Source organism: Microcebus murinus, chromosome 3 (genome assembly GCF_040939455.1).
Source record: "Microcebus murinus isolate Inina chromosome 3, M.murinus_Inina_mat1.0, whole genome shotgun sequence".
In the NCBI taxonomy this organism is placed as follows: domain Eukaryota; kingdom Metazoa; phylum Chordata; class Mammalia; order Primates; family Cheirogaleidae; genus Microcebus; species Microcebus murinus.
In genome coordinates, this window is record NC_134106.1 from 75,885,924 (window position 1) to 75,899,330 (window position 13,407).

Below are 13,407 nucleotides of genomic sequence, written 5' to 3' on the forward strand. Positions count from 1 at the left end.
TTGTAGTTCAGCCTCACAGTGGGCCAGCGCGGGTCGGTCCGGCCGGCTGTTAGATACCTTTGTCGCCTGGCTCGGATTTCCTCCGTGTCCCGCGTGAGGTTGGGCTCCGGGTGGATGGGGGCTGAGCGCATGCCCTTCTAAGTCTGAGAGCTCAGAGGGAGGACGACGGGAGGGCCTCGGGGTAGGGGGTGCCGGGCGGCCCGGCTAGGGTCGCGCGTGCGTTCCCGGGCCCTTGGGTGGACCAGAGTGGCGGACCCTCAGGCCCTTCCCCCGCGGCGGTCGTCTCCGGCCCGGGCGGAGGAGGGAGTCGCCATGGAGCCTGGGGGCAGAGGTGAGGATTTGGGAGTGAAAGGACCGCGGTGTCCGCTCGAGAGAAAGGAAAGGAGAAAGGCTGCCCTCTGGCTGGGGCAGGCTCGGGAAGGAGGAGCATCATGTTCTCTGTGTGAGAGAGTCCCTGCCTACTAGTTGATCTCACGTTGGGGTTTTGAGGGAGAGCCCGCCACCAACCTCCATAGCGCTCCTGGTCTGTAGGGTGATGGTTGCCTTCCTTGTCCCCAAAAGTGAATACAACAGACAATTTGGCTTTTGATAACAACTTCCTTTTGTCCTTAGAAGAACCCCATAAGGCAGAAGGAAGGAGACCATTTGACACATTTGGGAGATAGGGAAGGCGGGGTCACAGGATTTGTTTACAATACAGATGTTTTTTATTTATATTTTTGTTTGTTTGTTTTTCTACAAGACCCATCGCTTTTCTGAAACAGCCAGTATTGTATCTGAAAAGCCTCTGTTCAAGAAGAATTTAACTACTATTTCTTCATCCTGTGAGCCTAGAATACTACAGAGATGAATTATTAAGTGAGGCATGGATTCACACACATAGACTTTGAGTATTATTTTGACTAATCAGCAGATGAGAGGTAGAAATATATATTTAATTTATGTGTCCATAGTCTCAAGCCAGATTTCTACTGGAGTTTAAGGGCAGAAGAAGACAGGAGGAAGGTGAGACAGCAATGGTCAAGGCCATCTTGATTAAAGGATATTGTGGGATTGTCCCTTGGTTCCCTGTGTTAACTCCTCTTAGACAACATGTAGCTGATAAGTGGCTGTTTCTGTGAATTTACTGAAAGGGCAGAGTAATCATCTTGGCTCCTGGCTCCACTTCTAGGATTGCTTTCTGAGGACTCACACTTCCTCCATGCTGAAAACCCAAAAGACAATGGCATGACTGCTGTGCTGCTAACCTCTGGGTCACAGGTAGGTTGAGAATTATTTTTCCTTCTGTTGTCAGAGCATGGATATGTTTTCTTCCCTCATTATGGAATTGCTCAGCACTGATTCCTAGACTACTGGGTTCATTTTGATAAGCTGATGACTGATGAACTTCACAGGACATGCTCCTCACTTGTGCAGAACTTTCCTTCCCACCATTGCTTTTTACCTACCCACTAAGTGCTTTCTGCACACTTACCAACCCTTCAATACTATAATTGGCCTCGTGGTGAGATGCAAATTAATAAAAGCCACTTGCTCTTGCCTCAGGGAGTTTACTGAGACAGTAAGATATAGATGAATACAATAATTAAACAGCATGATGAAATATATGTTTTTTAAATACAGAAATGACTGGTACAGGCAAGTTATAAAAGGCCCTGGAAGATGTTTTCTGTCATCTATTTGGGAGAGCCTTGGGATAAAAGCTGCACTTTGAAAAACAAGAGAATGGGTAGTTGGAGAGTAGAATACAGGAATATTCCAAGAGAGAGAAAACAACTTTGGCAAAAAAAAAAAAAAAGTCTTCAAGTGATGAGGTAGTTGTAGATCTTCATGGGCTGTGTGAGTCACTGTGGGGTGGACTGGAGTGTGGTGAGGGAAGTTTGGGTGTCTTGGAGCCAGATCACCAGGTTGTCTACAACTGGGCAGACAAGTGACCAAAGGTAAGAGGACCAGCAAGGTGAAACATGCTGTAACTGATTGAAGAGAGATGATTGGAAAGGATGCTTCTATAAGATCTTGCTAGGACAGTGGGAGATTGGCAGGGCCTTTGGTGCAGGTTCTGAGACTACTTGTCTGTGTCACACCAAGCCTCACTGCTTATGAGTGCTGATGATCCTTATGAAACATGGGCGAAAATACCAGTATTGATTTTGATGTGTGAATTTGTAGATCACTTTCAGAGAGAAAGAGCAGAAAGTAGCATTTACTAGACAGTATCTGATTGTCCTACCTGTACCTTCCAGCCCCAGTACATGCACACTTAAATGAATTGGATTGTTCAGGTTTTCTCAGGGAACTAAGTCCAAAAGAAACTGCCAATTAGTCTGTTAATGTTAGCATTGTTTATAAAGAAAGTAGACTGTACAAATTATATTATTTGTGTTGATCACTCCTGAGGCATGTGGCCTTAAGGGACCATAAACTTAAATAAAAAGTGTAATGATTTCATACTTTAAGCCTTACAATGAGTAGTTTATTTTGGGCAGGAGATTTTCAAAGTAGTAAACTCTTTTAGCTTTATTTTGTTACATGCATTGTTTTTGGAGAACTATGTAATATGCATTAGAATGCTGAATATAAACAAAATTAACTACTATATTCACATATATGTGCAGGGGGCTGTGGCAAAAGTGGTAGTTCAAAGATGGGTAAGACTGATTCATTTGCTAGCAACCCAGGACTAGTCTATTTTAATGTGTTTAAATTGTAGTTGTATAGCAATTTTTTTTTTTTTTTTTTTTGAGACAAAGTCTCACTTTGTTGCCCAGGCTAGAGTGAGTGCCATGGCATCAGCCTGGCTCACAGCAACCTCAATCTCCGGGGCTCAGCGATCCTACTGCCTCAGCCTCCCAAGTAGCTGGGACTACAGGCATGCGCCACCATGCCCAGCTAATTTTTTTTTTGTATATATATTTTTACCTGGTCAATTAATTTATTTCTATTTTTGGTAGAGACGGGGTCTCACTCAGGCTGGTTTCGAACTCCTGACCTTGAGCAATCCGCCCGCCTCGGCCTCCCAAAGTGCTAGGATTACAGGCGTGAGCCACCACGCCCGGCTATGTATAGCAATTTTTTAAAAATAGAATTAGAAATTATTAGACATTTGTCTTATCAGCAGTAAATAAATTCAAAGGGGCATTATCTGCCCTTCTCCCTCCCTCTACATTTTAGTATACAAACTAAACTTCGTGCCTGTCATCTAGATTAGGGTTAGGCTAAAGCAAACACACAATGTTTTCAATATTTGGTACACTTCTGTCCCCCTCCCACTTCTGTTCTGATGCACATTTTTGTAGAATATCCTATTTAAACTTGTTTTTTACTAATTCATGTTCATTCCTTGCTGCATTCAACTATTCAACTAAAATTTACAGAGTTCCAACTTTGTGCTGGGTACTAGGGGTGCTTCAGTGAGCAGAAACAGACCTGACTTCTGCTCTCATGGAGCTTACAGTCTAATGGGACAAACAGTTGTTAATCACAACATCCCCTCAATGTGTGTAACCCAAGAGAAGTGAAGGGACATGGTGTCACAAAAGGCTTTCCTTGAGGAGGTAACACCTGAGCTGAGATCTGAAGTATAAATAGGATTGAAATAGCTGAGAGGATGGGTCAGGGGAGAGAACATTCAGGAACGGGAAACAGCATGTATAAAGGGGCACAAGGGAATGGGGCACACATTTTAAGCACCTAAAAGACAGCCACAAACCAGTGCTCAGGGAGAGCAGTAGTAGTAGTATAGGATGGGGAAGAAAGTATAATAGACTGGAGGCCAGACAGACCAGGGCCATTGTGAGAAATGACAAGAACACTTTGGGAACATTCGTAAATTTGGGCTCGAGATACTGTTTTGTAAATAAATCTATATTCTGTGACAAATGTAGGAAACATCTTGTTTTTCTCTGTGAGATACAGTTTTACAAATAAATCTATATTCTGTGACTTATGTAGGAAATGTCTTTTTTTTCTCTTTGAGATACTATTTTACAAATAAGTCTATATTTTATAACAAATGTAGGAAACATTCTTTTTTCTCCTCTAAAATGGCAGAAAACATAAATTTTTAATATATCTTATTAGGACTGATTTTATTGTGAAAGGATCGTGAAAACTAGAGAGAAAAATACTTCACATTTCTTGAACCCCTTAATTTTTAAAAGCCATACCACAAAGAAAACATTTAATTTATAACTATATTTTGTCACCTTTTCCATGTATAAGTAGTAAGGAATTCTATAGCTCTATAATATAATTTATTGATATATAAATTAAGAACTTTATACCTTCAGGTTTTACATTGAAGGTGCTTTCCTTCCTACTTGCAGGTAATATGCAATCTGATATATTGAGGCAAAGAGTGAGTCTGTGAACTACAAATTTGCCAGAGAATCTTAGTGTTGGAAAGGATGTTAGAGGTCATTTCTTCTGACCTTCCTATCTTTCCTATCTTCCTTCTTCCATGCTGTCAGTTTTAATCCTTTTCAAAGGCCTCTAGAAGGAGGCCTGTTGGTGAGCACCATTGTGTTTGGTTTTTCAGGAATCGATGATCAGGGATATGGCTGAGGCTCTTACCCAGTGGGGGCAGCTGAACTCTCCTCAGGGAGATGTGCCTGAGAAGCATAGGAATCTGGTCTTGCTGGGTAAGGATGGCTCCCCTGACCCTGTGAATTTACTCAGTATGCTGTCTTTGCTTCCTCAGTTCCTAGGAGCTCTGAGGTCATCCTTAGATGCAAAGATTTTTAATTCCTGTAAGACCCAAGAAAGGCAATTTTGCTTTTTGCTTCTGGATATAGTTTTAATGCTTCTGGAGTTAGAAACGAACACCTTTGTTATATGGACCTGTAGCATCCTCCTTTTTTACTCCTTGACCAAGGATGTCAAGACAAAGTGCTAGTGAAAGCAACTCTTAAAAAAATGGGTGCTGGCCGGGCGCTGTGGCTCACGCCTGTAATCCTAGCTCTTGGGAGGCCGAGGCGGGCGGATTGCTCAAGGTCAGGAGTTCAAAACCAGCCTGAGCGAGACCCCGTCTCTACTATAAATAGAAAGAAATTAATTGGCCAACTGATATATATATAAAAAAAAATTAGCCGGGCATGGTGGCGCATGCCTGTAGTCCCAGCTACCCGGGAGGCTGAGGCAGAAGGATCACTCGAGCCCAGGAGTTTGAGGTTGCTGTGAGCTAGGCTGACGCCACGGCACTCACTCTAGCCCGGGCAACAAAGTGAGACTCTGTCTCAAAAAAAAAAAAAAAAAAAAATGGGTGCTTATTCTTCTACTAGATCCAAGTGAAAAACAGTGACTTAATTGTTCTAAACTCAAATAAGCCCTTATCAGTCTTCCTAAATTCTGAGCATTGTTGAGGAGGAAATCTAGAACTGACCTCATTCTCTCACTCTCTCTCATACTGTCTTCCCTAAAGACTAAGGAACTAACACTAAACTCTTTACCAGACTCCTTTTTCTTTCCTTGTACACAGGGCTTCCAATTTCCAAGCCTAATGTAATCTCTCAGTTGGAGCATGGGGAGAAGCTGGAGAGAGATGTCTCAAAAGTAGCCAGTGCAGGTGAGTGACTGTTGGAAACAGTGAAGACAAAACCTAGATAGTTGATAAAAATGCTTGTGGAGGAGCATTTGCAGATTTTGCTAGACCCACAGAAAGGTTGAATTGAAGTCTCTGTCTCCCCTGTGCCATACTCCAGCTCTGTGGATGATGATCTATAAACTTTATAAAGTTACAATTTCATTTTTTAGAAGGTAAATACATTCCACTCTTTCAAACCAATTCTTTTTCTCAGATAAGGTGAAATGAAACCAATATTTTTTTGTTTGTTAATTTTTTTTCTTTTTGAGACAGAGTCTCGCTCTGTTGCCTGGGCTAGAGTGCCAGGGCATCAGCCTAGCTCACTGCAACCTCAAACTCCTGGGCTTAAGCAATCCTCCTGCCTCAGCCTCTGAAGTTGCTGGGACCACAGGCATGCACCACCATGCCCTGCTAATTTTCTCTATATATTTTTAGTTGTCCAGCTAATTTCTTTCTTTTTTTTTTTTTTTTTTTTTTTTAGTAGAGATGGGATCTTGCTCTTGCTCAGGCTGGTCTCGAACTCCTGAGCTCAAACGATCCACCTGCCTCAGCCTCCCAGAGTGCTAGGATTATAGGTGTGAGCTACCACGCCAGGCTGAAACGAGTATTTTAATGTTGTTAATAACTTGCATGGCTTCAGGGCCCTAAATTAGGCTTTTCCATACATGTTATTTTCTCTCTGCAGGGTAATGCTATTTTTTGAGTCTCAGACCAATGGCTATAAATTGATCTCTGGGTTTTCCCTTGCCTTCCTCTCTATCTAAGCAGAGACAGCATAGCACAGTGGTTAAAAGGGCAGACTTTGGAACCAGTGTCCCTGGGTTCAAAGCTATTGTCAGCTATTCATTAGCTTTGTGACCCTCAACAAGTGACTTTTCCTTTCTGTGACTCAAAGTCGCCACCTATAGAATGGGGATAATGGTAGCACTTAGCTAATAAGTGGTGAGGATCAAATGAAATAATATGAGAGAAATGTTTAGAACAGTACCTGACTACATGCTAAGCAAATGATATCTATTGATTAAGTCCTAGTAATTTTTTTGAAGGATATCATGGATTTGACCCTGTTCCTTCTGTCACTGGATTACTGCAACAGACTACCATCTAATTATACTTTCTTTAGTCTTATTCTTGTAAAATTAAGGCAGCATAATACCGCTAGAATGCAGTTAGTCGCTTACTCTGCCAGTTCTGCATTCCTCTACCTGCTTTAGAGGCCTTTCTCTTTTTTTTTTTTTAATCTACCTGCCTAACCTTTTTGCCTTCTGTTTTTCTACTTGAAACTTCAACACCAGGCAGGCAAGTCCCTTATTATCCTCCACTAACCATGTCTACTCCATGAACATTTGGAGCTTTGATTGTTCCACTCCCCTTAGCTGGAAGCTCATTTGCCTTTAACTTATTTCTACATATTTGTCCTTTAAAATCCCAGGCACTTCCCTGAGTATGATATGTAGTTGAGTATGTAGTATTGTATTTATTTATCTCATGTAGAGACATTATTGGAATGGATATTAAAGACTATCTAAGCTTGAAAGTATTTAAAGATTTTTAGCAATGAAGCTCCCCCCACCTCCCAAACTCTACTAGGAAGCCTAAGAACTTGGGGCAGATGTCCTGACAGGTTTGGGACCAAACTGAGCACATGGAGCTTTGACCTTCCCCTCCCCACACTCTTTATTTTTAAACTTGGTTCTATCGTACTATTTCCAGTTTATTGAATATGATTTGATGTTAAGCAATTGGAGATAATCACTTGTTTCCTAAGTACTAAGCTTTGTGAAAATTCAAGTTTGTGGATCTGGACCACATTGAATGCTAGCTTGTAGAATTTGTGTCTCATCTTCAGTCCATGGAACCAACAGAGATTTTTATTTAAGAGTGATGGTTTTGAAAGATTTTTCTTTTAGCAGTGATTGGGACATATTGAGTGGGAAAAGATTGGTGGTAAGAAAATCATCTAAAGATGATCATTCTCAAGGCATGAAATGCTCTGGTGAGATGAGTATAGTGAGTCATCTCTGGGAGATCATCTTCTCTGATCCCAGCCCTGTCTTCTGCAGATCTTGTTTCTTTTTTTTTTTGTCTGCAGTTTCCCCACATCACCTCTGCTTAGTATTATTCTGTTATTCTTTCTTATATCCTACCCTGCTGCATAGAGGAATAGTGAGTACCTGTGCCCCTCTCCTTTAATGCAACTATACTCATTTTCCCAGTCATCTTTCTTTTCTTGCATTCTCTCAAGATTGCAAGACTATATTTGAGAGCTTTCAAGTTCACATGTTCCCTGAAAGCATTTTTTATTTCTTTGTTTCATTATTTTCCTACTACAGCAGTTATTTTTCTCTCAGTGTATGAAATGATACATGTGTATTTTTGCTTCTTTCAGACTGGGAGATAGTACCGGAAAACAAGGAGCTAACTCCAGAGAAGGACATTTCTGAAGAGGAATCAGCCCATGGGGTGTTAATAGAAAGATTTCCAAAGGAAGGTTCTAGTGAATGTGAGAATTCTTTAGTGAGTCAGCAAGAAAACCATGAGAAACATTTAATACAAGAGGTTGTCACTCAGAAGAAATCATCTGGGGAGAGAAGTTACCCATGTGATGAATTCAGAAGAAATTTTAGTCGAAGGTCATTACTTGTTCGACAGCAAGGAGAGAGACCACATCCTTGTGATTCATTTAAAAAGAACTTAAAACAAAATTCAGATATAATTAGGCATGAGAGAATTTGTGCAGGGAAAAAACCTTGGAAGTGTAATGAATGTGAGAAAGCCTTCAGTTACTACTCAGCTTTTGTCTTGCATCAGAGAATTCACACAGGAGAAAAACCCTATGAATGTAATGAATGTGGTAAAGCCTTTAGCCAGAGCATACACCTTACTCTACACCAGAGGATTCATACTGGAGAGAAACCCTATGAATGTCATGAATGTGGGAAAGCCTTCAGTCACCGTTCAGCCCTTATTCGGCATCATATAATTCATACTGGAGAAAAACCCTATGAATGCAATGAATGTGGGAAGGCCTTTAATCAGAGTTCATACCTCACTCAACATCAGCGAATTCATACTGGAGAGAAACCTTATGAGTGTAATGAATGTGGGAAGGCATTCAGCCAAAGCACATTTCTTACCCAACATCAAGTCATTCACACTGGAGAGAAACCTTATAAGTGTAACGAATGTGGCAAAGCCTTTAGTGATCGGTCAGGCCTTATTCAGCACCAGAGAACTCATACTGGGGAGCGGCCTTATGAGTGTAATGAATGTGGGAAAGCTTTTGGCTACTGTTCAGCCCTGACTCAGCACCAGAGAACTCATACTGGGGAGAAACCTTATAAATGCAATGACTGCACCAAAGCCTTCAGTGACCGCTCAGCCCTTATTCGTCATCAGAGAACGCACACTGGAGAGAAACCTTACAAGTGTAAAGATTGTGGAAAAGCATTCAGCCAGAGCTCGTCTCTTACAAAACATCAGAAAACTCACACTGGAGAAAAGCCCTATAAGTGTAAGGAATGTGGAAAAGCCTTCAGCCAGAGTTCATCCCTTTCTCAACACCAGAAAACTCATGCTGTAGGGAAATCCAAGGAATATGTACAAGCCTTTAGTGAGCATATAGCCTTTGGCCAACAAAAGAGAATTCATACTGGATAAAGATTATGTAAATGTGGTACATTCAGAACATATGTATTGAGCATACTGTGGGAGTTACAAGAAATGTAGGATTTTGTTACAAAAAGTTACTGAGAAGTCATTGTTGATGGGGAACATAGCTTACTTAGGCTGTGAAAGAGCAGTTTTACATTTTTTAAAATGTCTTAGTGGAGGACACTGAATTTTCTTGAAGAAAGAGGAAAATTATTTCTAAAACCCTAATGTGTATGTAAACTACCAAATCCTTGAGAGAGAAATAGGGTGTGCTATGGTGGAAAGAGGACATCTTAACTGGAGCAGGTAGTTTCATAATGCTAAGGACATAAGTTTTAAAGAGAAAAGAAGTCCTCTTAGGGAAATTGCAGGGATAGAAATAAGATTGAGAATTCACAGTGAGTTTGTCTAGGATCAGAAATGGTGTTAGAAAGGAAGTTGACCTTAATTATTAAGTACAAAGGAGGTATATGGGAAAGGTAGAAAAAAAGAGCTGAGGAAATGAACCCAAGATATATTGATTGAAATAACTACTCAACTGAATATTCACAACCAGGAAAAGTATTAGACTTGTTAGTTGGTCAGTTACAAAGTTTCTGTGAGGGCAACTTTACCCTGAAGCTAAGGAATGTTGGCCTGGGAGTCTGCTTTTGTCACCTACTAAGAATCATGTTAATTCTGAGAGTCAGGACCTACAGCTTAGAAAGAGAAAGTATAGAAGAGATCTTTGATGTGTTCAGCATGTTTTAAGCTGACTGAGTTCCCTGAAAATATGCTTATTTATAAAAATTTACCTCACTTGTTTCTAGTTTTACCTTAAATTTTTTCATGCTATATAGTGAAATTTAGTTGTGGACTTGCACTGATGCTGCATATTAGGTTGTGAAAAACTTGAAAAAACTTTGAAATACTTGCCTTTCACCATTTACTCTTAGGTAGAGACAGATAACATCTTTGTGTGTGTGTATATATATTTTTTTCATTGAAACTTTGAATGTTACTACTAGAAACATTTTGAGTGCAGTGTTTTTAATTTTCAGAAGCTTCACTATGATGTGTCTTGGTGTGGATTTCTTTTAGTTTATCCTTTGGTGGGTTTACTGAGCTGCTTCAATATGTAGATTTTAGCAAATATGGGAAAATTTCAGCCATCATTTCTTCAAATACATTTTTAGCCCCTACCGTCCACCCTGTCTCTCCTTCTAGACTCTAATGACAGAAATACTAGATCTTTGGTTGTGGTCCCAGAAATTCCTAAGGCTCTGTTCATTTTTCTATTTTTATCTTAGGCCACTTAATCTGCTGTAGACTGAGTGACTCAAAAATTTGTTTTCTCACAGTTCTGAAGGGTAGGAATACCAAGATCAATGTGCCAGCTGACTCTGCTTCTACTGAGGGTTCTCTTCCTGGCTTACAGATGGCTACCTTCTCACTGTCTTCCCAAGCCATTTCCTTAGGGAGGGACAGAGAAAGAAAGAGAAGGAGGGAGAGAGACAGAGACATCGCCCTACAAGGCCAATTCTGTCAAATTAGGCCTCCACCTGTATTACCTCATTTAACCATAATTACCTCCTAAAAGCCCTGTCTTCAAATACAGTCACATTGGAGGTTAAGGTTTTAACATAATGGGGGGGGGACATATTTTGTCCATAGCATTCCACTACTGGACCCCCACTAAATTTATGTCCTTGTATGAACAATACATTCATTTTATTCCAACAGCCCCAAAAGTCTTAACTCATTCTAGCATCCACTGTAAAGTCCAAAGTTTTATCTAAATATCGCCTAAATTAGATATGAGTGAGATTCAAGGTATGACTCATCCTGAGGCAAAATTCTTCTCCAGTGAACCTGTGAAACCAAACAAAATTTTGTGCTTCCAAAATACAATTGTGGGACAGGCATAATGTAGATATTCCCTTCCAAAGGGGAAAAATAGGAAAGAAGGAGGGGATGATGGGACCCAAACAAGTCTGAAACCTAGCATAGTGGCCTTGTCCCTATGGCTGTGCCAAGGCTCTGTAGGGCAGTCTGCCCTAAGGTTTCATTTGGAGGCTGGCTGGCCTGTAGAAGCCAAGGTGATGGCTCCACCTTTTGAAATAGGAAGCAATCTTGACAATCTCTGAATTTCTTTCAAGGTCATTGTTCCCTTTTTCTTGAAGAATAGCACATGTTCACAGCCAGATAGCTTTATTGTCTGGTCCTATAGGATCTAAGAAATCCTATGGCCTTCATTTTTGTTTTGTTATTTCTTGTTTTATTTGTTTGTTTGTTTGTTTGTTTGTTTATTTTCTGTCCCCTTTAGTCCCATCTGACTGTTTCTCCCTTTTCTATTCCTGGCTTGTGCTGAGAGGGCTGTTGAAATCCATTAGTCACATCTGTGATCTCTTATCAAATGATTGTTCAGCCACACTCTTTGTGTTTTCTTCATAATAAATTCTCTCGTATTTTTGAGATATGGATAGACAGAATGTTCCAAATCTCTTAAATTCTAGTTCCTTTTTTGCTTAATTCCTTTTTCAATTCATCTCTCTCCTCTCACAATTTATTATAAGCAGTAAGGAGGAACCAAGTTGCATCTTCAATACTTTCTTTAGAAATCGCCTCTGCTAAATATTCAATTTCATCACTCCCAAGTTCTACCTTCCACAAAACACTAGAACGATTTGGACAAGTTCTTTGCCACTTTATAACAAGGATCATCTTTCCTCCAGTTCCAGTAATATTTAGCTCATTGCCATCTGAGACCTTGTCAGAGTAGCCTTTAATATCTGTATTTCTAGCAATGCACTTTAAAACTCTTCCAGCCTCTACCCACTACCCAGTTTCAAAGCTGCTTCCACATTTTTAGGTATTTGTTACAGCAGCATCCCTCTTCTTGGTGCCAAAATCGTAGTCTTCTTGGTCTGTCATAAAACAAATACCATATATTGGGTGGCTCAAACAACAGACATTTATTTCTCACAGTTTTAGAGGCTGGAAATCTAAAATTGAGGTCCAGCAGGGTTCAGTTCCTAGCTCCTAGATGGTTGCCTTCTCACTGTGTCCTCACATGGCATTTCCTCAGTGTGTGTGTGCAGAGGGAGAGCTCTCTCTTCACCTCATAAGGGCACCAGTCCTATCAGATTGGGATCCCACTTTTATGACCTCTTTTAATCTTAATTACCTCCTAAGAGCCTATCTCCAAATACAGTCACAATGGGGGTTAGGACTTCAACATAATGAATTTTGGGAGACATAGTTCAGTCCATAGCAATTTTCTCTATGTTCAGATTGAGTATCTTCTATTGTTCTATCTTCAAGTTCATTGGTTCTTCCTTCTGTCCCTTCCATTCTACTGTTGAGCTTACAATTGAGTTTTATTTCAGGTATTGTATTTTTCAGTTCTGTTTGGTTCTTTATTTATTTATTTTTTGCCGAGACTTTCTATTTTATTGGTTTCAAGCATGTTTGTAATTACTCACTGAGGCATTTTTATGATGGCTACTTTAAAGTCTTTGTCAGGTTATTTTAATATCTGTGTTATCTCAGTGTTGGTATCTGTGGATTATCTTCTCATTTAAATTGAGATTTTTCTTGGCTCTTGGTTTGATGACTGATTTTCAATTGGAATTTGAACATTTTAAGTATTATGAGACTTAGTATCCCATGTAAATCATCTGTTTTGGCAGGCCTTCTCTGACACCACTCTAGTGGAGAAAGGGTTGGGGAGTGCTACGTCATTAAGTTGGTGTTAAAAATCGAGGTTCATCATTGGCCTGTGATGACACCTTGGGCAGAGGTCCTCAATACTGTTGAGCTGGGGTGGGCCTAGTGGGGACTAGTCCTCCACTGGTGGCACACTGGCTGGAAGGACTAGGAATGTCTCATTACTGCTCCTCACATGGCCTTTACTATCCTCATGGGGTGGGGTGGGGTGACCTTATTACTATTGGGCATTGATGTAAGTCCTGACCCTCCACTAGGCCTCCATTGACACCACATGAGTAAGGAATGGGATGTCTTATCTCTGGGTAGGGTTGAATGCTTAGTCTCCCCACATGGTCTTCACTGATACTGCCAGATGGGGGAGTGGTGGATTTTGAAAATCTGTTGGTCCACTTGGCCTTCTCTGATGCTACCCCAGTGTGAAGATCGAGGGTTGAGGAGCCTTGTTACAGCCTGATGAGAGT

General features: G+C 40.7%; 1 protein-coding gene across 1 annotated transcript; it reads left to right on the plus strand.

Annotated features, from left to right (window-relative positions):
- The first annotated feature begins 18 nt into the window (after positions 1-18).
- Positions 19-13,295, plus strand: ZNF892 (zinc finger protein 892). The gene is made up of 5 exons (XM_012786872.2): positions 19-331; positions 1,172-1,260; positions 4,538-4,640; positions 5,477-5,563; positions 7,971-13,295. Exons 1-5 carry the CDS (start codon positions 313-315, stop codon positions 9,239-9,241), a joined length of 1,569 nt encoding a protein of 522 aa, XP_012642326.1. The 5' UTR covers positions 19-312; the 3' UTR covers positions 9,242-13,295.
- The last annotated feature ends 112 nt before the right edge of the window (positions 13,296-13,407 follow it).